The sequence below is a fragment of the Hippichthys cyanospilos genome, chromosome 1 (assembly GCF_059441005.1).
Source record: "Hippichthys cyanospilos isolate Australia breed blue-spotted pipefish chromosome 1, RoL_Hcya_1.0, whole genome shotgun sequence".
NCBI classification, from domain to species: Eukaryota; Metazoa; Chordata; class Actinopteri; order Syngnathiformes; family Syngnathidae; genus Hippichthys; species Hippichthys cyanospilos.
Genome location: NC_142369.1, coordinates 26,000,066 through 26,027,145, shown reverse-complemented (window position 1 = coordinate 26,027,145; position 27,080 = coordinate 26,000,066). Strand labels below are relative to the sequence as shown.

At 42.1% G+C, this 27,080-nt stretch overlaps 5 protein-coding genes across 5 annotated transcripts; 1 reads left to right on the top strand and 4 right to left on the bottom strand.

Annotated features, from left to right (window-relative positions):
- Positions 1-2,654: 2,654 nt before the first annotated feature.
- Positions 2,655-5,132, bottom strand: spaw (southpaw). The gene is made up of 3 exons (XM_088424594.1): positions 4,886-5,132; positions 2,977-3,776; positions 2,655-2,897 (listed from the first exon to the last, which is right to left on the bottom strand). Exons 1-3 carry the CDS (start codon positions 5,115-5,117, stop codon positions 2,745-2,747), a joined length of 1,185 nt encoding a protein of 394 aa, XP_088280720.1. The 5' UTR covers positions 5,118-5,132; the 3' UTR covers positions 2,655-2,744.
- Positions 5,133-5,499: 367 nt separating this feature from the next.
- On the bottom strand, positions 5,500-9,638 carry LOC148429887 (deoxyguanosine kinase, mitochondrial-like). The gene is made up of 7 exons (XM_088431971.1): positions 9,205-9,638; positions 9,018-9,127; positions 8,471-8,652; positions 7,146-7,293; positions 6,948-7,063; positions 6,697-6,796; positions 5,500-6,598 (listed from the first exon to the last, which is right to left on the bottom strand). The coding sequence occupies exons 1-7, from the start codon at positions 9,425-9,427 to the stop codon at positions 6,572-6,574; spliced, it is 906 nt and encodes a 301-aa protein (XP_088288097.1). The 5' UTR covers positions 9,428-9,638; the 3' UTR covers positions 5,500-6,571.
- Positions 9,639-10,268: 630 nt separating this feature from the next.
- tcn2 (transcobalamin II) lies at positions 10,269-13,975 on the bottom strand. The gene is made up of 10 exons (XM_088427445.1): positions 13,875-13,975; positions 13,539-13,606; positions 12,277-12,466; positions 12,011-12,180; positions 11,750-11,902; positions 11,425-11,627; positions 10,994-11,168; positions 10,723-10,903; positions 10,529-10,647; positions 10,269-10,446 (listed from the first exon to the last, which is right to left on the bottom strand). Exons 2-10 carry the CDS (start codon positions 13,594-13,596, stop codon positions 10,385-10,387), a joined length of 1,311 nt encoding a protein of 436 aa, XP_088283571.1. The 5' UTR covers positions 13,597-13,606; positions 13,875-13,975; the 3' UTR covers positions 10,269-10,384.
- Positions 13,976-14,159: 184 nt separating this feature from the next.
- On the top strand, positions 14,160-17,080 carry ccdc117 (coiled-coil domain containing 117). Its single transcript, XM_088427457.1, has 6 exons — positions 14,160-14,313; positions 14,678-14,797; positions 14,889-14,936; positions 15,017-15,277; positions 16,109-16,249; positions 16,348-17,080. Exons 2-6 carry the CDS (start codon positions 14,703-14,705, stop codon positions 16,571-16,573), a joined length of 771 nt encoding a protein of 256 aa, XP_088283583.1. The 5' UTR covers positions 14,160-14,313; positions 14,678-14,702; the 3' UTR covers positions 16,574-17,080.
- Positions 17,047-27,038, bottom strand: LOC148429884 (uncharacterized). The gene is given in 26 exon segments (XM_088426408.1): positions 17,047-17,729; positions 17,732-17,786; positions 17,853-17,916; positions 19,425-19,621; positions 19,731-19,814; positions 19,885-20,011; positions 20,572-20,804; positions 20,884-20,964; positions 21,052-21,234; positions 21,306-21,407; positions 21,503-21,562; positions 21,636-21,857; positions 22,559-22,663; positions 22,760-22,864; positions 22,938-23,040; positions 23,120-23,232; positions 23,298-23,390; positions 23,465-23,600; positions 23,717-23,774; positions 24,024-24,119; positions 24,685-24,762; positions 24,867-25,321; positions 26,481-26,613; positions 26,689-26,722; positions 26,807-26,916; positions 26,990-27,038. Coding segments are annotated over 26 exon segments (3,354 nt in total). The 3' UTR covers positions 17,047-17,451.
- Between the last annotated feature and the right edge of the window lie 42 nt (positions 27,039-27,080).

Here is a 27,080-nt window from a genome sequence, read left to right as displayed (position 1 = left end):
CTTCACAGAGGTCATATCAGCAGAATTCCTCAAAGAGCTCACCACTAGCTGATAAGCTCAATCGGCAGTCTGCACAAAAAGAAAGGTCAATATACACGTAGGCAGCGCCGCCGTGTCAGGAAAAAAAATGGTCCCACTCATTTGAACGGTATAGAACCTGGGACATATCGTATGTCTAATAACGCACTAAAAAAGTGAATTTTTTGAAACACGCATGCCATCGTGTGATGCGGAAATCCATGGATTTTCACTTCTTGTAGAGGTTGGGGCGAGCGAAAAGAGACACCGGACTTTGTGTGAGTGACAAAAAGTTTGGATGCAAGTTCGCTGAGTGAGACGACAGCCCGTCTGTTTTTAGACGGGAGGTGCGGATTGGACAGTTTCTTGTGATCATTTCCAGTCCATCCTCCACAGTAGCCTAGATCGCATCCAGACGCTTCTGTCCCCTTCGGCATTGGCCTGCTGATTTCTGTTTATCTGGTTTCAACTCTGTCCTTGTCACCTCTGCTTCCTGACACCCCCTCATCCAAACACACAAGTGCTACTGCTTTTTTTTTCCCTCCCCGCCAGCATGGTTGAGCCCAATCAACAACAAAGGCCAGAGATGCCCACTAATGAATGACTCATGGTGTGACCCCGGCATACAGTTCAAAGGAGGATGAAGATGTGCATCAAGATCTCTCAGCAGGTTCAGTCACACCAAAGAGTTCATCCACCATGATGCGTATTGCATGTGTGATAGCTGAAACGCAAATATTTGAGATAACGTGCACATCGAGACATTTAATATGGGACGTTGTAATGCCTGGTTATAGAGCGGACATGTGTATGTGCTGTAACTCAAAAACCGCACTCAACAGCATCCCTGAGTTGGAACTGAACCCACACACACTTAAACAATACATAGTGAAACTCAGATTCTCTACATAGCATGTTATGCTCAAAACTACATTCATTTGGACTGTCACTTGGAGTTAACGGTTGTGATTTCTAAACAAAACTATTTAAATTCAAACAATCATAATTCAAAGAAGAAACTATTTTAAGTAATTTGCAACACACAAAAACAGTTCTATCATCCCTCTCACAGTACATAACAAATAAATTACATTGTCAGGAAGGAGATCAGTGAGCTTTTTATCCAGTCAACCTGCAAAAACAAGAAATGAATTTATAACGACTTTTTTTGATTAAACTACTCCTTGGTCTCAACTATTGTAAAAATATAGATTGATGCTAATCGCATAGGCTTCTTTTCAGTATTTATTTTTTCGCCTTAAATTTTATTGGTGAGCCAGAGAAAACAAACCCATTAATCAGGGGTACTGCTAGGTATTACGACGTACTAGGGCACAAGGCCACTACTGTGGTGATCTGCAAGAACCAGTCCACAGCCTGAGACCATTCTGCGGAGTACATTCTACCAGTCCATGGATACATTTAAAATACATACACACACACATTCTCACTCACATTCTGGAGCAGAGCATATACAGTATGGCCCAATTTATCACAATACCATATTATCGCCACGTCAGGAATATAACTGCTGATTGCCCGTCCACAAAAAATAACCCGTAAAATTACATACAGACAATGATTTCATCTGTAGGAAGAAAAAGTTTGGGGAGCATTACTCTAATATAGTGTATGTCCTTCATCACACACACACACGCACACTGCCCCAACCTCACTACTACATGTTTACTTAAACTACTATTTGAAATAATAAACAATGTATGAATATATATTTATAGTTGTGTTTGTTTTTTCATGCCATGGTCTTTTTTTAAAAGATGACTTCATGTGGTCGTTTTTTTTTTTTTTAAAACAATCTTACACAGACTTTTTTAAATCTCAACAATGTCCAATGCACCTATCATGCATGTTTATGGAATGTGGGAGGAAGCCAGAGTGCCCAGAGAGAGAACCCGTGCAGGCTCAGGGAGAACATGCAAACTCCACATATTAAGGTCGGAGCGAGATGGAATCGAACTGCAACTCTGAACTGTGAGACAGATGTCCGAAACATTATCCCACCGCTAAGAACAGCCTCGCTAGATGCGGTCTTTTTTTTTTTTTAAATTCTTTACCTATCAAGTTTGTTTTGGCCATTTTTTAAACGCCCAGCAAAACATAGTTGTTTTCTTCTTCAAAAAAGTGCCTTACTGTACACATGATCCCTTTAAAACATTTTGAATTTTTCAAATGTTATCTCTTTTATTTCTACTTTGAATGTCAATAGAATTGTATTGAATGTGAGCTTTTTAGCATTTGTGCTTTATTATTCATGCTTGGGTTTTGGTTGATTTTTGGGGAGGGGCAACTTACTGACTGTTTGATTTAGAGAAAAAAATAGCTCAATAAATAAATAACAAAATGCCTTTATTGTGTAATGTATAAAGGCCAACCACTGTTAAGTTATGTATGTATTTAACATCTTATTGAGTAAAAGAGTTAAAAATCACTATTTCAGTGCAGTATTGGGTCAAAACACAAAACAGAACACCGTGTACCTGAAAATAAAGTTTTAATAAATTTGCTTTTTTTTATGTACAAAATATACAATGTAGAGTATAAATATAAAAAAAAAAAGCATTTTTATACTACAGACATAACAAAGTATATTGTATAGAACCTATATTAATGATGAACTTCTCATTCAGTAAGGCAGTGTCACTCCTGTCGCCAACGATGATGCGCGCGCTAAATCATTGGCCGGGCAGGCGACTCGGTCAAACCACTCAGTGACAGCCACACTCTTCAACGATCATGTCCTCGTGATGGCGCAGGGTCAGGTCGTCGTTCTCATAGTACAACATGGAGAGAGGGCCGAGGCGCGTGGGCACGCAGGACGGGCAGCTCACCCTCTCCGGGCGGTGGTATTTTAAAAGGCTCTGCAACATCAACAACATGAGAGAAAATGTGAGCTCTGCTGGCCATTCTGTCGAAGCAGACACAGTCAAATTGTCTTACTTGCATGTACGCGTGGTTGGTGGGATTGAAGGATTCGTCCAGGGGCGTCGGACAGACCCCCTCGCAGCGGTAAGCATTGAAGCGTTTCGGATGCACGATCCACTCGTCCCAGCCGATGTGCTCAAAGTCCACCCACATGTCTACTCTGCGACAAAGCGGCCGCTGCGCGACATCCGGTGCGGGGGTGGGCCCGAGCCCAAGCCCGGGGCCGACCACCTCCATCACCCTCTCCATCCTGTTCCTTTTGTGGCGCCGACTATTACTTCCGCTGCCCATTTGCTCCATGGAGACGTATTTGGAGTTTTCCACAGTGTGTATGAGGCTGTAGGCTGACTGACCTTCTTGAGGGAGGTCACGTTTAAAGAAGAGCACCACCATAGCCCGAAAAGTAGTTGGGCAACTTTGCCTTTCCGGAAAGGTGGGAAGGACATGGATCGGTATCTCCCCAAAATCCCCAGAACCGCTCCCAAGGTCGGGTTCAGGTTCTGCCGAGGTTTCCTGGCCTGACACTCTGGCTCCTTGGTCGGCCCAGTTCCTCAAAAGAGCGGTGATGTTAAAAACCTTCCATGAAGACCTGCTGGCGGACGCGCTGACGCTCCCCAGGAGAAGGCGCTCGTCGTGGCACGACAGGCGCTCGTCATGCTCGCAAGTTCGCGAGTGATACAAATCCACCACGGCCCGCTTGTGTGCGTATAGGCCCGGCAGTCGGATGTGGAGCTCTGCTAAGTGGACACTGTCGCTGGTTGAAATGGACAACAAGTCGAAAGTAACGGTCCATCTGTCACCCACTTGATGGCAACCTAGAAAACAAAGTTAAGATGTGAATGGAAAGCGGAATGTGGAAGCCGTTTCATTAGTTATTCAATATATACCTAATTTTATTTATTTTAATACAATTCTTATTTTATCACAATTACGCCTTACATGGCAGAACCAAATCCTTCGGGATCGGACCGCGAAGGTCCCCGCCCTTGGCCTAGTCGGACCCCAAGGGACCGGCCAACAAACCCTACCCCCAGGCCTGGCGTTGTCTGGTCCCTCACCAGGATCTCAGGATCCTCGGGATCATTAGGACATGCAAAGCCCTCCACCTAGTAAGGTGATATCCAACTACTGATATCCAACTACTGCAGTGAATTATGAAGCAAACCAGTATGAATAAATGCTCAAAGATTTTTTTTTGCCAAGCCCACTGAACATTTATTTGATACCCTTGAAATCTGAATTAAGGACAGTTGAGGCCAATTCCATTCAGCACACTATAAAACAAGTTACCAATTAGTGAACATTTCACTGACAAAATACAAGTTGGCAAAATTGAACACTAGTAAACAACCATGTGCTACTAGTACCAGTCCCAATATAAAACCACGAGTTAAAATTTTGCACATCATATTAGTGATGATATAATAGTTAACTAAATACTATAACTAATTGAAAAACACATGAACAAAAAAGAAACGAATGCTTTGATAAAAACTCACAAACCACATTTTTTATGTATAAAACTAATGAGTAGAAATGGAACAAGATCTCGAATGACAAGATATAAGATTAGAATACAATGAAATATTTGGGAGGTCCCTGGGACGACCCAGAACACGCTACAGTATGTCTCTCGGCTGGCCTGAGAATGCCTGGTGACTGGACAAACCAGATCCTCGGACAAATGTCAAAACACTGAGGTGGGAGGCTGAACAGGGCAGGATGTGTATTGAACTCCTTTGCGCAAGGCCGTCTGAGGGCTAATATACACACCCTCACACATAAAACGGACAAAGCCTTTAAAGTGGAATAAGCATTTGACACTTGCTAGGCCGTAAAAGGGGAGGGTCGGATCGTAGATAACGGCAGACGGAAATTTGCCGGAGAAACCAGGACCGAATACAAAAGTATTGAGTTGACTTACCGTTTGCAAAAAGACTGATGACGGAGTCCGATTGGCGTGCAGGCCGAGTGTCGCCGGCATTGCCGGGCGCCGCTGACGATACGTCGGCCTCCCTGAAGGAGCGGTACAGCTGCATCATGTACAGAGGAAACCTGCCGCGAGCATGCAGAGAAACGCTCCTCGGGGCTACACTTGCGTGATACTCGGGCCACTCGAGGGCAAAAGAGCAGAAAAGAAGCATGTACAAGGCCATTTTAAAGGGAAACTGCAAGAGGGAGATTCAGGTCTCCTTCCTACCCTAAGCTCATCTCAGGTTGAAGTGATGTGCAAGCTGAAGAGCAGACAGGCCCCTTTATAGCAGACAGCTGCCCTCTGATGACCCTTGACCACTCCAGGCATCCCATCAGGCCCTCTGATCGCCAAAGCACATCAGAGACCGCCACAAACAGAACCAAAAAAAAAACTATTTAGCCAAGGTCATTGTCCCGTCACGCTGCCATCAGATTTTACAGTCACTTTTTTATAGTCACCTTAATCCGACGCACAAGCAGGTATTGGTTAACAATCAACACCTACAATGCTCTACATCAATTAACACCTCAATGTTAAGTAGAAGTGAGACAAGACCACCAAGGTAAGAAACAAGGATACTTTATTCAAACAAACAGCCAGAAATGTTTTAAAAACACATATGTGAAAATGTAATACAACAACGATCTAAAATCACTGTCACCATTTCAAGGCAGAGTTGATGATTACCTCCCAATCTATGTGTATTGTCAATGAGAGCCGAAATACGCCTTTACAAAAATGACAATGAAGAGTTTTGACACTATTAGAATTGTTTGAAACACACCATCGTCATATAAAGTATGTTACAGTTAAGAGAGGTCTGAGATTATATTGCAAAGATTTGGGATCCTTAAGTAACAGTAATATATCTAGCATACGTACATGATCGCTTCAGGTTGTTTCACTTCATCAGAATAAGTACAATGATGTTTTTAAAAATGGTCAAATTGTGCTCGCACCATAGTTGTAAAAATTGACAATTTATTTTTCTGTATTCACACTTTTGTGATTTATGTGTGCTGCTCTTCATTTTTAGTCCGAGCGGTACTCGGTTTTCGGTTTCAGATAAAACACCACAGCAAATTTGAAGTCGATAGTCCTCTTCTCCGTACATCAAACATGAACGCTATTTTGCTAAAGGCATAGTTTAATGCAGCTGTTCGACTGGATCTCATTAGTTAACGTGTGCACCTAATGAAAGTTGGTGTAACAGAACCCACTATTGCAAGCAAACATTCAAACAAATACAGTGTGTGGTCAAACAGTAACTGCATTTTATCTTATTAGCTGACTAACGACAGTCGTCGAGCAAGGATTTCTGCCGCAGTTTCACATGCTGATGACTCCATTCATTATCTTAAGCGTTTTCCTCACGAGGGTCATGGCCATGCTGGAGCTTATCCCAGCCATCTTCGGGCAGTAGGCTGGGTACACCTTGAACTGGTTGCCAGCCAATTGCAGGGCACATAAAGACAAACAATCTTCTAAGGGCAATTTAGAGTGTCCAAAATACCCAACGTGCCCGGAGAAAACCCGCATGGGCGCAGGGAAAACACAGGAAGGCCGAAGCCGAAAACAAACCAAAGACCTCCGCAAGCGAGGCGGACCACGCCAACTGTGCTGATGACTCTCTCCTCATAAAGCAGTGAAGAAATCTTTCACCTGAGGAAGAATGAAAAAGCAAACGGCCATTAGTTGGAAACAACTCTTAAGATGGAGAGCCCTCTTGTGGCGAAGATTTGCATTGCAAGTCATCTCACCTGTGTGATGAAGTGCTCCTGTGCTGTTGGATCAGTCTGAAACTCCAAACTGGCATCCAGCGTCAACACAGGTATCTTTTTCAACCATTCAAAATGGATCCTGAAAGAAGATAGTGGAGCTATATCATATACACACACAAAAAAGACAACCTTCACTTTCACAGAAGTCAAAATTGAACCATGTTTCACGTGAGCAAACATTGCATATTTCAGAGCAATATGCCCAAGTCAGGTTGCACCAGGTCACTCACTCTGTTGTTTTCTCCACAAGCCACCTCTCATGTTGCTCATGCAATTTATGGAGATAGTCCAGCTGCACGGTCTTCTCCTCTGACCTCCCTCGCTGCTGCAAGCGCTCCATACATTTCTGACAAATACATATTTGTCAAGAATCAAAAAGTGCCCGCATTGCAGATGTGATACTCTTAATGGCACGAGCCTGTGCAGACCTGAGGTGGTGCTTTAAGATAGATGATGCCTTCTAGCGCCACCTGGTGTCCAAACTGCTCAACGAGCAGCGAGTGCCAGTCCTGGTAGACCGCCCACTCTGTTGAGTTGATGCAACCCAACTCATACATGTTCAGAGCAAAAATGTATCTGGCAGGGGAAAGCACATATGAGACAATATTTAAAAGACAGATTCAGAAAAAAATGATACTTTCCGGAAGCTACGTAAATCGTCCAAATGGCTATAAAATGATATAACATCTGTATTGGCAAATGAGGTACAAATGAACAATTAGTCATGTGCAACACAAATGTTGTATTTAAGACCAAGCTTTAAAAAGCGTAAAAGCTTTTAAGCGTAAACAATTTGAGGCCTGCTAACTTGGAAAATGCTTCGTCGCTGATACAATTCTCACTTGTTCCCATCTCTCATCTCGTAATTGTAATCTTTCAAGGTCAGATTTGAGTAGGTGTGTGTCCCTTTCTGTGTCATTTTGACTTCTGTTCTGATTGTTTACAGCAAGTGCCAGCTGCAAGGACAAAAGAAAGCAAAAAGAGCAACTAGAAGTGTTCATGAGGGCAAGTGAAAATTCAGATGCACTAATGCACACAACCGAATAGCAGAGTAACCTTACTCTTTTGAGTAAAAGTAAAAGTGAATAAAACCAAATAAACCGATTTTTTTTAAACCAAGGCAAGCAATATATTAATCTGCATTACAATAAACACAACCAGATTAAACATTCATAAAGTAAATGATTCGAATGTTAAAGGTGAGTCTTATGTTAAAATAAAGGCAAATAGAGTGCGAATGAATATGAAAGACTTATGTACTTCAATTAGTTTTTAATTCACTAAACTCTTTAACTTGCTGTCATTTTAGCGTTGGCAACGACAACTTCACAACACTCTACAAACAAGTGTATCAGAAAGATAAATCATTAATTCCTTAACTACAACAACGATGCAAATGAATCTGTCTTGATCACGTCGGGTTCTGATGCTTTATGAAACGATATATAAATATATAAACAAATAAAATAAAATATTATAGGTCAATTAAAGCAGACCACCAACCAAAACGAAGCAGAGTTTAATCCATCTAATGGTTTGCTCTGACATTTTAAATTTGCATTCTCTTAAATTCAATTAAATGTTTAGCCCTAGCAAGCACGTCATCATTTTTTTAAGTAAGTCTATAATTACTTCTTAGCCAATAATGCTATAAGGTGACTGTCATTAGGATGTGGTGTACGTGCATAATTGACATTCTGGCCGGCCTGGAAAGCACCACAATTGCTCTGGTGCAATCGAACGTTTCACTGACCTGTCACTATATATGGAACGCTCATAAACCTGCACCGGCGTTCCCTGCGAGGATCGCGAACAAACAGGCGCAGGCTGCAGCTGCGTTTTGAAACGAGTCATGCACGAGTACGTCTGGAAAGTGTAAGACCAGCGCTTAGGATCCTGATACATCATCTCAAGCAGGTTGCTCACGGTCTTTTCCTGTAAAGACGACGCAGCAGACACACGAATAAGATGCAGTTATGCATTTCATTTCGGCAATAGCATTCTGAAATATGGGATGTTTTACATATTTACCACCTCCCCTATTTTTGGAGTGAAATAAAACATTTCAACTTGGAAAGTTTCCACTCATTCATGAATTATTCTTCAAATTCATTCGGAAAAAGGCTCCGAATTCCAGATACATTTTATTTATTCCCTCTTTAAATATTTCTTGACTAGTATTACATTTCAGCAATTAACGCCACATCGATTCAGGTCATCATTAGCATTCACATGCAGTTATCCCACAAATCGCACTTTCAAGATCTTTGTTATGATGATGAGGAAGCTACTCAACCCACCTTTGAGGTTCCGCTGTCAATGTTTTGCCATTTGCTGACAGGTTCTGAAACTACCTGCCAGTCTGGACAAGCTGCTTTCAATAGTCTTGCAAAGGTTGACTTCCCAACAGCTAAGATTTCACGAGACACAGCAACCGTTGCAACTCTTGGTGTTGTTCACACACATTTTTTTCAAGACGGATCTTACCAATATTTCCTTCAATGGAAACCCTCTTCAGTCCATCTTGAATAGAAGGTGCTGCACTTGACGACATTCTTTTAGCCATGATATCACCGTTATGTTTTGATCGTGTAATTTGTTGAAGGAAGTTGTCACGGCTCTCCCACTGTCTCAAGAAACGCACGACACTGGCCCGCTCATTTGATTTGCAAAACCGATTTCGGAGAATGCATCTGTGGAGGAAAACCATTATGCTGAAGTAGCGAGATTGCGCATGTCCAATATTAAAACTGCGTTGTTATCAGCATTCGCGCTAACAAAAAGTTAGTTTATCGTTGCTGACTCTCGGATTGAACAAAACAAAATAATAATTTCAACTGCGAAAGCACTTCCAAGTGACACTGATTTTTATCAACTCTGACTTTAGTGCCGCAAGATTACGAGATGAGGAAGGGAGTAAATTTGCCCCGGAAGTAATTGGGACAACGCACTTCCGGCTTGTTGCAAAACAAACGCCAATCACTGTACACCGTCGTCTTAAAATAGCAATAAAAGAATCCAAAAGGCAACCATGCGTTATTAACGATATACTGTACTGTGACAAACTGTCAAAAACATACCGTCTTTTGTTCGATAATCTGTCACCGTTCTTTTTGCTCGTAGTCACGTTTGTCCGCGTTAAGAATAACTCTTTCAAAATCAGTTCAGGACTCAATCCTTGTAATTTTCTTGTGCTTGCGGTTTGAAGCTAACAGTTGTTCTTGTGGCTGTATTGCCAATTCTACATTTTTTCTTTATCCAGCAGAGCGCTTCAACTGCTGAAATGAAAATGCAATCAATAAAATATATGCAACATATGCAAGCAAAAGAATCGCAGAGCAAGCCATGAATTGTCTTTTGGAAACTATGACTACATGTAATTGCTCAATCTTGTGTGTGCGCGTGCGCGTGTCACCTTTGGAAAGTGTCATAACATTAATAGGTAAAGAAAAAAACCCATTAACAGTTGCATAACATCAAATTCCAATTTAAAATGGACTCATCTGTTCAACAATAAACAATAGCTGCCACCCATATTAAGTTGCAAGTCATTAAGCATTAGAAGTATTTATTCATTCAGACAATGTACACATGATTGGACTGGAAGAAATCAGTCGATTTGGCTCCAAACTGATAACCACTGGATCACTCAGAAAAGACTGCGCCATTAGTAGTTTGTGTTTTTCAGTGTAATCTTCTGATCCACTTTCAATTTGAAATCACGGATACCTGAAACGCAAACACAGCATTATGTAAAGAAAAGCCTTCATTTTATAAGTTTTGATACTTTGCGCAGCATGTGCGTTGTCACCTTCAGTGAGAGCAGTGCCATCAGAAGAGAGGTGCCAGTATCTCCGATCGCTTTGTCTAGCCCGCTCTCCATTCACCGCACTTAAGAACGGTCCCCACAGGCTAGTCTCCTTCTCAAACCTGTTATACATGTACACCTTTTTGCATCATTTCAAGGACAGATACCTAAAAACTCACAAAATAAAATCATCTCACGTGAAGTCGACATTTTTTTCCTTGAGGAGGTTAAGGGCCTCCAACAGTGAACTTCCCTTGGGCACATCCACTGAATACACAGTGGATGTCCCACTTGATGTCACCACTTCCACCATCACAGCCACATTAATATTAGTGGGCAAGACAACCACAGGGTCGATGGGCTCAAGAACAAGCGAGTCTGTGCGTAAACAAAAAGTGACCATGCAGACACCGGCTGAAAAGAAAACATATACAAAGGTAAAAAAAAAAAAATGAAGACGGCACATACTGTCTTCATTGAGGCAGTTCTTGGTTTGAACAGCCAGGTAGGATTTTTGCTGCAAAGCTGGAAGAACCTGCGATATGGCCATGGGGTTGTGGTATCTGTTGCCTCTGGCATCTCTCCTCATGGCCTCCATTGATGCAGCACACTCAGACACCGGGCTGCCCATTGCCAGTAGAGCCTGAACACAAACAGGATTTATTTTATTTACAACCCTGGCCTGGTCACCAGTCAGTGGCAATGTACATACGGGCAGACTGTTCGCTTTCACATCTCTAGACAATCGATAGCATTGAATTAACCTAACACGCCGATTTTGGCGCGTCTTGACAATAAGAAAATGCAACAAAACCTCAAACCTTCAAACTGAGACATGCTAACCACTACAGCATCATGCTAACCAACTTTAACGGATCCTCTAAGAAAACTGCTCTTACCTGGACGGCAAGGCCAGTGCTGAACTCATTGCCAATATGACCATCGGCCCTTTGTGACGTTAAGAGCTTCTGCTTGATCTTGGTCAGGGCCGCCTCAAGCTCGGCAGCATTGTGAATACCGCAACCAGATTTCTTCGCGCTGCAACCCGAACTCTCAGAATTCTTCACACACTGGAGAGCCATAGCAGCCATGGCATATGTATCTGTAAAACATAAACGTGAGAGACCTTGATGGAATTATCAGACATAATGCTCATGACATCTTTTTATATGGATTGTCCTTTTAAAATACTTTTGGTTCCCAATTTCCAAAAGGTTTACCAACCGATGCTCACGCTGTCGCCGTGTGTGAAGTGCTCGGGTTCGACTGCCTTGATGAGCTTGTTGACGACGTGGTTGTTGACCCTGACGCCGCTCACGCATAGAGCCAGCACACCCAATGAGTACTGGTAATAGTTGGTCAAAGGGCGCTGGCTAACTGCAGAAGGGGCGAAGACAGAAAATGGTGTCTTAAACGAATGCATTGAAATAGAAAGACGTACACTCAGGCAAATTTGTAAAGCCAAAAAAGTAGCGGTAAACATACAGGTAATGTATTCTTTCTCTTGTTCCATCTGTTTCTTCAGGTGCGTCAGCAGCGTTTCGCTATTGTCGCCTACGGTGAAGGTGATTGTGTTGAGGTCATAGCAAGACGACTTCAACGCCAGAGCGTACAATGCCATGCGGCCAACCACAGGTTGGTTGCCGGAAAGTAAACTGAAAAGACGGAGGTCACGACATGGCAAGATTAGGAAGACGATTAGATCGAGCGTTAAAGTGGACAACTCAAAAAGTGGCAATTCTATGTGTTACCTTTGAATGTCACTGTGTAAATGACTTGTCAATTTATTTAAGTGTTCCCCCTCCTTTAAAAGATTGTGCGATTCCGACAGCCGTAATGCCAAGTGGACACTGGGATTAGGAAGACCATCTTGTTCCTCCAGAGAGCGCAGAAGATTTTTATTTAGCGAAAGCAGCAGGTCACGGTTGGATCCCGAATTATCTGGGTTACATAACATAACATACAGAAAATGTCACAGTGTTCATAAAAGCGGCGCAGAATCTGCAGCTTGCTGACATCAACATAAAGGCTCAAAGTGTGGCGCAGTCACAAGTTATTGCTGCCTCAGCAACATCAGGACGAAACTTGAACTTTTAGGCAATAGAGGTTTATAAATCTCAATATGTCCATTCAAACTACAAGTGATCGCTTGCCGTCTCCACTTTTGAAAGGGCAAACGTACGCTTCAACGTTATGACGACTTGTACAGCATGAGAGCCATCAACAATTCTGCATTTATAAAGATGCTCAGTTTTCATTGACGAAGAACTGCATCTCATCATAGTGAAAACTGTGTCTACTACAGTATATTATCTTGCCTGCATCATAACTAAATTAGGTAACCAGAAATGTATCCACAACACAGCAGATTTACATTAGGTTCATCTACAAACATCATGGCTGAACAATAGAAAGGTAGAGTATTTGCTACAAATGTGGGATGGAACTCGGCTTGTGCAAGCAGTGTCGCATGTGTGTAGTTGTGCCACAGAACATTATACAATTTAAGTTATTTTGGTCAGAAAAGTTTAAGCTATTCAAGTGCATATTTCTTCAATTCCTGCAAGAGTATTTTCTTTTAATGAAACGACTAAAGCCTACATTTCACGGGTACAAAGATTGGTCACAGCTTCTGTCCACACTTTTCACTAATAGTGTACTTTTTTTGTAGTTTCGGTGGTTTGCCGTGAGATTTTGCAAGTGTAAAATGCACTTCTGCTCAATACAGGTTAGGAAACTGAAGACTATTGCAAAATCGGCGAAAGCCCAGAACAGTGATTATGAGTCATTGTTTGTTTTCAACCTGGATTTTTCCCCAGAGTTCACATGCTTCCAGCAAATATCAAATATCTGTTTCTTCGAGAACAGATAATATTGTTCTGAGCGCACTTGTATTTTCCAATGAACATCAATTAAATCAGAATTGTCACAGAACTTATTGAAATTTTTTAAAGTCATTTCTTTTCCCAAAACAAAACAAGGACATTTCTAAGAGTTTGTGTTTAACACTTACCACAAGGTAAACTGGAGGCCAACGCCAGCAGTCCGAAAAAAAGGATTAAATGATGCATACTGGATAACCTTAAAAAAAAGCCAAACATTGGGAGAAATGGAAAAATAAACACCAATCTTGTAATGTGATCGAACGAATACTGCAATGTCCTCAAGTCTTCATCCACCTTATGATGGAAAACTGTAAGTGGTCAACCTTCAATCAAACCGCATATCAGTATTAAAAAAAAAAATAAACAATTTACAAGAGTCCCTCGTAACGTCATGCGAACGTGGCCTGTTATTCAGAAAGTTATTTTTGTCAAACGCTTGTAAGTGTAGGACAAGTTCGAGTTACCTCCTGTGCGTGACGATCCTGACTCCTTGCAAAGTTAGTGAACAGCGCTGATAAACGCGTCCAACTGTGTCACGTGAACGGCTGTTTGCGACAATAGAGGAAGAGTTCAATAACTACTCGGGGATCACAAGATCAACTTTATGTTTTGTCTGATGCACGGTGTTGGTGTCACAGCTATTGCTTTTACAGAAAATCATCGTTCACACACACTTGTTTTGGCTTTGGACGAACAAGGACTCTATGTTATTCTTTAAACTGGCTATTGTTCCCACAACTACAACTCCCATAACTCTTTGCGCGTGTTCTAGAAGCTTGTCGACTCTTCCGGTAATTCTGGCTGGCTGTAGTTGTGCTATGTCCAGTTATTTATCAGTGAGTTCACTGCTGGCATCGGGAACCAAACATTTGACGCTGCTTGCACGTGGAACCGCATCATTAGGTTAGTAAGGTTGTGCATGGTTGATGTTTTATTTCTTAATCTCATTTGGGCTTTGAACGTAACGGGCACGACCTAGCAAGAAAGAAAACAAACCAAGATTGCAAAAGGGGGTAGGGCAGTTGGTCGTTCATCAAAGGTCTTGTTTTAGCCACCACAAAGTTGCAATTTATGATGGATGATGCTATCCGGAGCTATAAATATCCGTGCAGACATCTCAGTGGTATTGTTTTCTTGCGCGGCTGAGATCCAGAGTTGGTCCGATGCATACAGCTTTGACTCGTTTGTCACCACTCAAGTAGCATAAATTACCTTTAAATTCTAAGTATTGAAAAAGAACAATTCTGCGTTTCTTATCTTCCACAAGGCGCCAGCTAAGATTTCTACCAAACATGTACACGTTTTCGGGGCGCACAATCCTGCCTGAATTAGATCTTGGGACTCCAACTACATCTGACCCTCTACAGAGTGGGATGCTGTCAAACAGGTCAGATTTAATGTAGTTATTTGCCTGTTTTCCCTGCAAATTGCTGCTAGAATGTTAGAATTGGAGCAATATATGTTCTCTGTCGCGGCAGTTGGGAGACAAGATGCCTCAGAAAGCACAGGAGGAGAGCTGACGATGAGTATGTATAAGGCAGCCTTGATTATCGCACAGTGGAAACTTGTTCGATCCTACCCCCAACACCTTTGACCCTTTCCTCAGAGGCTGCCTTGCCAAAAGGAGGAGAGTAACAACCGAGACAGAGTTGGACATTTCACACATCGCCGGTAGTCCTGACTGGCCTTCTCCAAACAATTGTCCTCCTTTGTGCACCCAACAAGCCAGCCATGCACCACCACGGCCTTGCCCAGCCCCTCACAATCTGACGCCATTGCTGTCGTCTTCGCTATCCCGACCTGTAATGCAGAGCTCCTGCATGGAGATTGAGGCAGCTCAGAGGAAACTTCGGGAAATTGAAAACAGGTACGTTACATGGCAGGGACATGGCAAACTTGTAATGCATTGAAATCTTCCTTTTCAAGCAACGGTATCCGATTGCTTCCAATCTAATCTGCATAACCACTACGATCGCTCATTTGGTCAGATTTGGAATAATTATCCATACTGACGCTTTATCCTTCCCGCTTGACTCGGCTGTAATCACTATCAACATTTCTCTTTTGCCAAAATTAGGTGCTGTACTGCCAGGGATTTTTTTTTTTATGTCTAACAAGTGTTGGTGATATTTCCTTCACGTATTGGTTGCAGGGTTGAGTCTTTTAAGTATCACCTGAACATTTTGGAAGGCCTTTTTGCACAGTATGCCCTTTTGATTGTGAGTGCACCGGGACATTACTAAGTAGGTCGATATCCCAGCACAGCCAATAGGAGGGGCCATGGCCAAATGAATTCAGAGTAACAATAGCAAGAGATTTTTAGTCAAGCTGTCCAGTTCAAATAACACCAAGGGAATAGACAACATAATTAGTAATGGTGTTCCAATCTCTTGAGGGCTGGAAAACAAGATTATTGTTGAGGTCACCACTAATTTGAATACACCAAATTGTTTGACAGTGATGGAAATGTGCAATGTTACATTTGTACCGCTATAATTATTGCTTCAAATAAAATGTTGTATTTACACACTTGCTTCACGAGTACAATGTACATCTCCTTATCATGGCACAAGCCAAGCCTTGACTGTCCGTTGTAATCGTACCCAAATTGGCACGCTGCAGCCCACTTTACGTTTTACATCGGATTAAACCGAGTGCAGTGCGAAACGCTCCTAAAAACTGATCTTTCATTGACTAGAATAACCCTGGAGGACGATGACGAGGATTTGGATGTAGAGCCAGCCCAACGAAGACCGGTCCTGGTCATCTCAGACAGTTTGAAGGAAGGCCTCCAGAGAGGCATCGGTGACATTCTCCCACATACAGTAGCCCAATCAGTGTATGTTCTCTGCTCTCAGACTGCTGGATTAAATCGAGAATGAACAAACGCTCGCTGGCTGGACGTTTGAATTGACTCAAGATCCTTTGTATGTTTAGGAGCCATTCCTGCATGGAGCTGGTGTTGTGGCGGCCACCAGAAGATCCCTTCTGCCGCAAACTAAAAGGGTCCCTACAGAAACAGAGGAAACAACAGTCTGCTTTGCGCCAGACGCCCACTCCGTGTTCTTCGCCCACCCCGCACAGCCCACCCGCCGACGCGCACTGTCCTCTTCGTAACTTTCCAGTCGTAGAGAGTTGCGCGGAGGAGGACATGGAAATGTAAAGGGAGAAAACTGATTGGATGTGTCTGGACGTGCCACCTTTGAGGCTAAATTGTTGGAATCATTTGCTACTTTGGTCACAATTTGTTGTCTGAATATAATCTTAGACAACTGGTAAACATGACAGTGAGCAGCCCCTGATTTTTGGACCCTTTTGCTATGGGAACGTTATTCTCTGGAGAAGTGCAAACATGCATGGCTGTGAAAAGTTGTATTTGTTAGGATTGAAGGATCATCTTTCTACTTTGCTTAGGAAGTACGCTACGTGAGCATTGAAAAATTTATGAAACTATAGAAATTCCCCTTTGATTTATTTTTTATTTTTCTTCATCTCCGCAGCAGTATTGAGACATGTTCACTATATTTGTTTTCTATTAAAATTGTGCTTCTTTTTTCAAGTGTGCTATGCGTAAGTAAAAGCAGCCATCCCTTGACACTGTGACACTAATCCCGATTCCAGTAATAAACTGCTTCATAAAGTTGATGAAATGTTTATTACAAAAGTTGAACATTTGTTACATTTTGTGTCTTTGCACCGTTTGACCGTGACAGTTTAGCATTATGTAAGATTTATGAGCATGTATGGGATTCCTACAAAGAGCTTTATGAGATTTTCATGTTAAAATCTGTAAACCTCTGGAATGTTGAGCCATAAAACTTTGACACAGGGGAAAGTTCAAAAGATGAGTAAACCTTTGCTCGTGTCACTGTGACCTGCTATCTGACGTGCAGGCCACGTGAATGATTCATCATTGTATGGGGATGTGAAAATGCGTAGCTTAAAGATGGAGAACTCTCCTGAAGCCTGTAATACTGGTAAGCATGTGGTAATTCATATTCTCATCGTGGTTGGCCCGATGGATGAGGGGCTCAGGCTTTCCTACGATTGATGGTTGAGCTGTCGAACAAACAAAATTGAGCAGTAACGACAGTATTGGGAGAAATTAAAGTACGCTGAAAAAGCGGAAGAACATTTGTGATCACACACGTGTTGCCCATGCTGAAGCTGATTTGCAAGTGTACTGAGTTGCAACCACGCAAGAAGAACACTTACGACGAGAAGATTGGGTCCTGTTGCCTTCCATGTCTGGTTCTCGATACTGAGCTGCTTGACTCGGCTCTGCAAGTAATGGGCAAGTTTTAATGAGGCCACGTGCCAGGGGCAGCGTACACCTCGGTCGAGCGGTCGGTATGGTAACCGTGACCATCGTGATGCTGAGGGAAATAGGATGAAATATTTCTGCGCGCTGTTTACGATTATTTCCACAAGGAGAAAAATACCTTTGCGGTAAGCTTTCTCTGACCATCTCTCCTTTGCCTTTCCTCTTCATTCGTTGATACCTTTCTGAAAAAGAAGCAAAATAACAAGAGAAAGAGCATTTGCCACAGAATTGTGGAGGTGTTAGTGGACATATACCGTGGCCTATGTACTGCATGTTACATGAACCTCCTAATCAATTGATTAGCTGGTTGATGTGAACTATCCGTGTGAATGGAGGCCAGATCATGCCGGTTAGAAACAGTAGTGCAACGGATCAAAAAACCAACGGTTCAGATCACAGATACGAGTCACTGATGGCATGGATTTTCCAATCAGCAAAAAAAAAAAGTTAAAACCTGTTTTCATTTATTTCATAAAACAGCATTGGAGACTTCACATAACGCTTTTAAAGACTCACAGATCAATTGAAAAACATTTTGTAACTTAAGACCTTTGTATAATAAGATGGTAGCAAGCTTTATATTGCCTAAACAAATCCTCTTCCTTTAACCATGGAGAGTGGATTACAGACTAGAGGGGGTAAAATGAAATGTTGAGAAGACGTGTGAAGCGTGCGATCTGTCACGTCATCATGACGGCCATCTATTAAATAAAAGGCTTCAGAAGCTATTGCACTGGCGTCAATATGGTGAGCTTTATTTTGAAGTTCGCCTTTGCGTGGGCGGCGTGTTACTTTATGAGAAGGTTTCTAGTGTTTTCAGAAGGCGAGCACATGAAATAAACAGTAAACCGTGGCGGAGAAAAAAAACTCCTCTATCCTGTATTTTTTACTTGAGCTCCAAAATTACTCAAGAATTTCTTTCATCTCGATATGCCAAATGCTCCCATACATGTGACTTACATGATCCACGAGGGTTGAATGTGGATTGATTATGTTATAACCATGACCAAAGTATCCGATTCACACGGATCACGGATAAAAGATGATTCGTTGCGCCACTGATTAGTAGCAAACTATTGTTCAATGGCTTACAGTCCACCATTTACCTGTCCTTTATTAACTTTGTTCTGCACCTGTGGGATGGCACAAATGAAGGGCGCATTTTAAATCCCTTAGATGATCAGTGGCGCTAAAGGAAAGATTTCTCCTTTAGGAGACAGCAATTTACCATACACTGTGTGCCTAATATGCATTGCAATACATTTGACTATCAGTGCAAAATCAATTTTTTTCTGCAATCCAATTAAAAGTGAAACTCACCCACATTCACAAAACTGGAAGATAAATTTTAGAAAATAAAACATTTTTTACGTAAAAATATTTGTGACTATGCATCACAATTATATAATAAAATAGAAAAAATGAATAATTTCAGTTTGCGTGAAGTTCTCTATGCATGAGTTTCATGTCTAGGGTTGAACTACTGAAATCAAAAATTTGCAGTGTGTTTAATGTCATTGATACACCTGTATGTGTATGTAATCCATGATGATTCATCTGATTTGAAAGATTTCCAATCTGTGTAATGAACTAAAGTAGTACTTTTGACCACCATTTTTGTATGATGCAGTGAAGCTTTCCGCGCTTGTAAAGTAGGACAGCTTTTAGTGCTCTTGTTCGGCAATGTCACCTTTCCAGTTCAGCTGTCAACTCCTCCTCGAACTTGCAGGCCAGCCGAGCAATGGTCTGTTCCTTCCACTGAGCCATGTTCCTCTGTACTTGCCGCAGCTCCATATCTTTGGCCTCCAGCTGCTTGCAAAGAGAGGCCTCCAGTCCTCCGGCGGTCCCTTGAGACCATTTCAAACTACTGAGCTCCTCAATGTGCTCCTGGGTCAATTAAATTGGACATTTGAAACCAGACATTTTGGCCACATGTGGGCCAGTTTCTTCAAATAACCGAACACATACAAATTTTATGAAGAAGGAAGAGTTATACCCGAATGAGACGTTCCTTCAGAGAATCCAAAGCTTGGTTTCGCTCCGTCCTCATCTGTTCTCTCTGAATCTTCAGGTCACGCTCCTGGAAGCAAAACCATATGAACTTAAGCAGTCCATCAAGTGAGCTATTCGCTCAACCAACCAAACTATACCTTGTCTTTGAGCAGCTGTTCACTTGCTTGCCTTTGAGAAGCTAAGTCTTGTTGCAGACACTCAATCAGCTGTTTCAAGGGGTCTCGTTGAGCTTTCAGCTGCATGAGAGCCTCATCAATGGTAGAGCTGCAACATATGAAATAATGCATACCCTTAGATCACCTTAATTTTTAGTACTTTTTTTTTTAAACTTGTTTTTTTTTAATGGGTTTATTGGGTTAGCAAGCTTAGTAAAAGTTCATCTTAAAATGCCTGGCATCTAGGACAGTTTCAGTTCTCTTGTATGTATGAATACAGTTGGCTTTGACTGGATCATTGTCCTCTTAATTTGAATATGGAAAACAGATATTCTCCGATTGGTAGTGGGTACACATCAAATCAGAAATAACCAGATGGTCGGCGACTCAGACCTGCACAATGAGCAATTTGATTGGGCTTTGCAAAAGATGAAGGTATGCAGTCGCTCAGCAAGTTGAGTGGATGTGCAGCCACCTTCTGAGCTCAACAGGTACACTAAAATATTCTTGTTCACAAAATAATTCCATCAATATGTCTTAATAATGTCCTTGATATTAGCATTAATCTTTATTTTTTTTCAATGCAAAAACACTGACTTAAAGTGTGTCCAAACCTATGATTGGTAATGTATGAAAAAAAACACATACAGTCCGAGAGGGAAAGTATACCTGGGAGGAAGCTGCATTCTATTTCGTCGGCCTCCGTTCTTCTCAATCAAAAGGTGTAGAAACTCCCACTCCGCCACCAGTTCCTGAGCCCAGACCCTGAGCTGCTGCTCCTGCTCACCTCTGGCTTCGTTATTGCTGATCTGCTGGTCTTCAAGCATCCTGCAAATTTTCTCCGTTTCTGCCTTGGCCTGCTCCACCGCCCGCTCAAGGTGCAGCACAGTCTTCTCACTCTCCTGTGAAAGAGACACAGACATTTTGGAGGACTTTTGACCCGGCAGTTTTTGGGAGAGTCGAGGCCAAGTCATCTTGTACCTGCATGTGCCCCCGCAACTTCTCCAGCTCGTCCTGCTCTCGCTGCTGGGCACAGCGCTCAGCCTCCAGCTCCCGCATTCGCTTATGAAAGTGAAAATGTCGCAAACATGGGACGAGATTCGAAACGAATGGACGTATCAAGGACCGAATGACTGAAAGCCAACTTACACTTTGCAGATCGGCCACTTTCTGCTCAAGAGAAAGCGCGTTGCTCTTCTCTCGAAGAACATCACTCCTCGCGGTTTCCAGGCTCCTTCTGTTCTGCTCTTCCAGTAAACCGCAGTGAAAATGTACCGCGGCAATCTTCTCCGCCTCCCACTTCCTCCTCTCCTCATCGATGGCCTTGTGCACCTGAAGGAGAAAGAGCGTGCAGCATAAACGTAATGTAGCTACCAAGTGTTTCAACCGGCGGTTTTCAGTACCTTCTGGAATGTTTCTGCATGTAGCTCTTTTTCACGTTTCCTTGACTCCTCCTTCTGCTGCTCCAGTAAACTTTCCAGTGCCATTGCTTCATCTTTCTTAAGCTGTGATTGTTTGATGAATCACATCTTGATCTTATCACTTCATTTCTTCACACTTCACCTTTTTGAACTACAGTACTTTGAAGCAGATTTCTTACCTGTTGTATTTGTTGCTCACAAACTGAGACTAAATCTGCTCTCTGCTGCTTCAGCGCTGCCTCCTGAAAAATGTCACGCATTCTTATGGTCACGTTATGGATATCTGCTACTTTCACCATTCTAAATGTTCACCATCATCGTGTGGGCGTGTTCCCTGGCTTCTTTAAGAACAATGTGCTGTTGGCTTTTCGTGAACTCCAGCTCTGCCTTCAGTCTGTCTCTTTCTGTTTGTAAGCCTCCTAGTTGCTCCTGTAGAGCTTGCACTTGTTGTTCCTTCTGGCCCAACATTTTCTCCAGCGTGTCCACCTTGACTGTGCATGCTCCAAGTTTTCCCTCGAGCTCCTGAGAATGACACTCACGAGTGGGTTGCACCAAAAACTTTTGATTTAATCTAAGCTTAGCGCTCATCAGACATTGCTACAGTTTTATTTAAACTGAGTTAATCCATTATTAAAATTAAGTCGAGCTGGTTTGCCTGAAGATACTTGTAAACTTGAGCGGCTGTGTTATAAACTACTTGGCTTATACACGCAAACATTTCCTCCGTTGAAAAAAAATGGATGACCAACTTAACAGTGAAACAATCAGAAAATGGACGACAGCAAGACACTACTTACATGACTGACAGTTTTAACGGATTGACTGGAGTAAAAGAGAAAAACTCAAAATCCCCCCAAAAGATGTGGTCACGGGAAATATAGAATAGAAAATGTCTTGATGTCAAATGAATGGGAAATGATGATTGCTGTGTAATTTTTACAATTCACTTCATTTTTACTTAAAAAAAATCTTTGTAAAATCCAAGAGAAATGATTCTGCTCCTCCGTTTTCTTTGAAGAACATTTTTTTTGCTGTAATCACCTCAAATATGAATGTAAAGCATGTAAACCTTTTTACTCTGTCTTTAAATCTCAAGCTAGATTTTTCAATCCAGCCCGCGACACAAAAACAGTCTTTCTGTGGCGGTATTACAAAACTTCCATTGTGTGATTTACCGGACAAGAAATAGAAGTAGATTTCCAAAAGAGTTTAGATCACTGAGAAAAACCAGTCACCTCTGTCTCTTTGTTTTTCTGCTTCTCTAGACAAGAACATCTGTTCCTCAGCAAAGTCTCTGCCTCCGAGGCCCTGAAGAGTTCCTCACAAGTTTCATCCAGCATCTTTTCAACATAAAAAGTACGTACTTGGAAGTTGGAACATGTGATGTGTCTCTGATTGTTGTGATAGCTTCCTGGTAGTAAATTTTGATAGTGTACTTGTTGCATGGATTCCTGCTTCTCTCTCGCCCGCCGTTGCTCAGAGAATAGTTCAGCTTTGGCACAACCCAGTTGCCTCTCCAGCTCCGACATCGCAGAGTGCGTCTGTCGGTGAAGCGATTGATTCGATAAGTGAAGTGTGTCAAGAAAATACCTGCCATTTCTGGACAGCTGGTACCTTTTTCTCCACGAGTTGCTCATTCTTCTTCATTTCTGCTTGCATATTTTGGACCTCACAGAGAAATAACTCTTTTTGCTTCCGAAGTTTTTGGAGCTGGCAACTGTACAAAACAAGTTTTTTTGACACAAATGTGTCGCACCAGGCTTTTGCATTATGCTAACTATTCTTGATTGCAATACCTTAATGAGTCTTTCTCTGCCTTACAATCCCTCAGCAAAACCTCTAATTGCATCTTCTCTGTCTCCAGGTGTCCCGTCTCTGTAGTGAGTCGCTCCAGATCTTGAAAGGCATGCTGGGGGGAGATTCAGGCTGTTCTATTTTTCTGATAAATGGCTGAATCAATCGTTTACGCTTTACCTTTCTTCTCAATTGCAGCTCCGAAAGTGAGAGTTCAATCTCAGTTAAATGAGACTTTTTCATACGGAGACTCTCCTCTTCCTTTTCACATCTCTAGAACAGAAATGAACAAGGATGGTCTGTTGTCACGCAGCTGAGTAAAAGCACACCGTGTGGTCCAAACATACTTGTGTGAGGGAGGCGAGGCGCTCGCTCATCATCTCCCAAGCTGAATGCATCTTCTCTGACGTATTCTCAAGCTTGGCCCGCCGGCTCCCGTGTCCATTTGAGTCTTCCTTGTCGTCATCCTCCAAAGATTTAGTTCTGGTAATGAAAAATAAGATTTTTATGGATGAATGGATGCATTAAAATAAATTATACCATCACATTTAGTACAAATATGCCAAGTGTGCTTTGATGTGCTCCTTCCTACTTTTTACCTGTACATATGCTGCGTTCTTTTATTCAGGACGCATCCTGTGGTTCTGCCTTTGTGGACTTTGTGGACAAAGAACATTAGTCGTCATTCACGGCATGGTTAATCAGTGTGAAATGCTATGGAGTCAAATCCTAACACTGCCGTATGTGTCTGTGTTACAGGACAAATGTGAGAGTGCCATCCTAAACATAGCAAGATTTCATTTGATTGCATGTTGCTATTCATTGTGCATCGGATCCGATGGATAGTTTTGATAGCTGAGCATCTACGGTGTAAGTGTAGATTCTACACCATCTGTCAACTCATACCAGCCCGTCTGTTGATGTGCTGCCTGACTTGATCCGTGCAGACCGAATCAAGGTCACTGTCGATGGACACAGAGTCGAAATTCCACACAGGAACTCCTGTGACACAAAGTAGAGACATGCTCTCATGAATTTGCGGATTTACGGAAGTTCTATACTTCTTTTATTTATTATTTTGGCGCATTAGCTGCGCAACAACCAGTGAGCAAACAAACATTCAGACTGCTGTGAAACAGGGCTCCTGCAAACAAGTACAGTGGATCCGCGGGTTAGGGTTAGGGTACCAATTTTGAATATGTATGCACAATTTTGATGTTTTTACCTGGAGTTATAAACGCATTAGCTATTTAACATAGGTTTGGATTGCCCGTCATATGGTGAATTCGCCTTACGAGCCCAAGCGCGGAACGAATTAATCTCGTAACACGGAGGCCCACTACCCGCTCACCAGTGACCACTAAGCCGGGTAGTGACACACGATATTGAACACATTTCTAAGTATATGGGGTAAAAAGCGCGATAGAAATCTGCAAGCGCTTTCGAAATTTGTGTCCTATTAATACCACTGTCAGGGTTAATCAAACCGGATGCTTCTTGTAAAGATACAGCTCCCGTCTTGGAGCGACTGAAAGTGCATGTAAATACAGTACTGTGTGCATGGTACCTGCTAAGCACCTTGGCCTTTGAGAAGAAATGTGCTTTGGGATGGGATGTCTTTTTTCAACCTCTATGCTAGTGAAGCCTAAAAGAAAAAAAAAATGTAAAACGAACACTCAATCGACACGAAATAAGTGGCATCGGCAATTTTAATGTTAGGTTTAATACCTGGGACTCCTTTTTTCTTACCAGTATGTGAAGTCTGAACTCCAGATGTTTCAGGATGATATATTTCTTGTTTCTGACTTTGTTCAGGCTTGTGCTGGATAATTGCAACGGGAGCGGTGTCTTTACTATCTTTCACATCTGTAGTTGCTTCACTTCTGACACCATTTTGACTCAGGCAACAAGCCTCATCGAATGTCACCAGTGTCCTTTCAGCCTCTTCCATGTTATCAAGCTGTTCAACGCACTGCTCTGGCAATGTCACTTGAATCATCTCCTCTCTAAAGCACCTCACAAAGTCCTCTGTGCAAATACTTTCAGAAGGAGGATGAGGTTCACTTAACAGTGTGCCTTGCTTACAAGTCTCCCCAAGAAGTCTCTCCAGCCTCCACATGACCTGTTCCTTGTGAGACTGCGTCTGCACTACGTCTAGTTCCCATGTGGCCACCTTATGTGTTGCTGGAGACACTGAGCTTGCGCTATCTGTTGGAAAGAAGAGTGTCATACATGAGCAACGTTTTTAGAGTATCAAGATTGTACTTAAAAAAGCAATGCTATTTACACCGGCATGAGAAGTCAAAAATGGTGGTTCCCTATCTAGATGTGAATGTGGTCACCTGCAAATAGTACATAGTTGATTCAGATACAGATTTGATTTGAAAGAACTTTTCACATTTTGCAAAATAAAACTCTAATATTGATCTTGTTTTTAAGTCTTCCATAAAAGAACGTGTACCTCAGGTTTACGTATGGTGGCCCCAAAGTGCAAATCCCACAAAGAAAAAACAAAGCAAATGAAAAACAAAAACAACTTACAAAAGAGAAGCACACTAGAAAAAGCACAAAATAAAAACAGCATTCAAGAAAAAAGAAGCACACAATTAAAAAAGAGTGTAAAAAGAAAAAAAGCACTCAATAAAAAATGAGCGTACAAGAAAACAGAAGCACCCAAGAAAAAAGCATGGAAGAAAAAAGAAGCACACAAGAAAAAAGCTGCAATAAAAAAGGATCACACCAACAAAGAGGAGCACGCAAAAAAAAAAAGCACACTAACTTTCCCTACCGAAAGTGGTTGGTGGGGGTGAGGGGTGTGGACTAACTGCTGATTGGACGACTGGGGGCCAGTTGATTGGGTGTACAGTAAACGTTTGTCTTTGAGCATGATGTTAATCATGTGAGTTTTTATTTTCCTATTTCAAAAAATGAGTGCTACTATAGTTCAAACATTGTTTCTACTTCCCGGGAGAAGTCAATTATATTAATCCATTGCAGATGGAAGGCAATGTCCTCCAGTGGCACAATGGTTTAAGTCTCTGTCTCTTTTTTTTTTCTTGTGCGCTTCCTAAATGTAATTATTGCAGAGGGAAGTCAATGTACTCAAGTGACTTAGTGGTTCAAGTCTCTCGTTTTTCTTGTCTGGTACTTCTCTTATAAGTTTGTTTGTGATTACCTATTTTTGTTTTCTTGTTTTTTTTTTTGTTTGTGTGATTTGCGCTTCAGGGCAAATCAAAATCAGGGCGTATTTATGCCAAAAATGGTAGGCAGAAAGAAGCAAAGCAGTCACAAAAAAAAACGAAACTTAAACGCATAAAAAACACCAAATAAATGCCCATTTCTTCCGAATGCTAGTAATGTTACATCTTACCTGCTATTTCTTTTATTGCTGAAGTGACTTGTAGATCCAGACAAGACATGGGCGCGTCGTTTGCGTGGGACACTGTGCTGCCAAAACCTGTATCTTTGCTCAGAGACTGAGTCAGCTGAAAGGATGCTGAACACAACAGATTGAGGGGATCCAATCATCATGTCAAAAAAAGAGGTGTGTGCGTGCGTGCGTGTGTGTTACCTGAATTGACGCAGTCATGCTGCTGATGCTTGACCTGTGTGCATTTGTGCATTCATCCAATCAGGGTTATTCATTCGCTGAACACATTATGTGTGATTTAGAAGAGAAAATGACAGACTTGGAGCTTCCCCAGCTGAGAATCAATGGCATCAAGCAGGAAGTCACAGGGGTCTGCTGTGAGTGCTGCTCCCCCTGGTTCAAGCCCATTGCTGTCTTCATCGTGTTGGTCTTTGAGCACAGAAAACAAGCATGTCTACCTGGCTGCATGCACAAATGGATGACTGGAATAATAATCGCAGACCTGAGAGAAATTTGTCTTTGCCCTCTCCGCCATGGCCGCCCCGGTCCATTGCACTGGGCATACGAATGTAATGTATTCCCAGTAAGGCTGT

What these genes read in the sequence shown, in the direction of transcription:
- spaw (XM_088424594.1), bottom strand. Translation starts at nt 5,117, where the DNA reads ATGGCCTTGTACATGCTTCTTTTCTGCTCTTTTGCCCTCGAGTGGCCC. An exon ending in CATCAGTCTTTTTGCAAACG is followed by an intron (nt 3,777 to 4,885) that starts GTAAGTCAACTC and finishes TTTGTTTTCTAG; the next exon opens with GTTGCCATCAAGTGGGTGAC. An exon ending in CCAACCACGCGTACATGCAA is followed by an intron (nt 2,898 to 2,976) that starts GTAAGACAATTT and finishes TTGATGTTGCAG; the next exon opens with AGCCTTTTAAAATACCACCG.
- LOC148429887 (XM_088431971.1), bottom strand. Translation starts at nt 9,427, where the DNA reads ATGGTTTTCCTCCACAGATGCATTCTCCGAAATCGGTTTTGCAAATCA. An exon ending in CTTGTGGAGAAAACAACAGA is followed by an intron (nt 6,797 to 6,947) that starts GTGAGTGACCTG and finishes ATCTTCTTTCAG; the next exon opens with GATCCATTTTGAATGGTTGA. An exon ending in AGGAGCACTTCATCACACAG is followed by an intron (nt 6,599 to 6,696) that starts GTGAGATGACTT and finishes ATTCTTCCTCAG; the next exon opens with GTGAAAGATTTCTTCACTGC.
- tcn2 (XM_088427445.1), bottom strand. Translation starts at nt 13,596, where the DNA reads ATGCATCATTTAATCCTTTTTTTCGGACTGCTGGCGTTGGCCTCCAGT. An exon ending in TTACACAGTGACATTCAAAG is followed by an intron (nt 12,181 to 12,276) that starts GTAACACATAGA and finishes CCGTCTTTTCAG; the next exon opens with TTTACTTTCCGGCAACCAAC. An exon ending in GAAAAAAATGTCGACTTCAC is followed by an intron (nt 10,648 to 10,722) that starts GTGAGATGATTT and finishes CATGTATAACAG; the next exon opens with GTTTGAGAAGGAGACTAGCC.
- ccdc117 (XM_088427457.1), top strand. Translation starts at nt 14,703, where the DNA reads ATGTACACGTTTTCGGGGCGCACAATCCTGCCTGAATTAGATCTTGGG. An exon ending in AGTGGGATGCTGTCAAACAG is followed by an intron (nt 14,798 to 14,888) that starts GTCAGATTTAAT and finishes CTGTCGCGGCAG; the next exon opens with TTGGGAGACAAGATGCCTCA. An exon ending in CTTCGGGAAATTGAAAACAG is followed by an intron (nt 15,278 to 16,108) that starts GTACGTTACATG and finishes TTCATTGACTAG; the next exon opens with AATAACCCTGGAGGACGATG.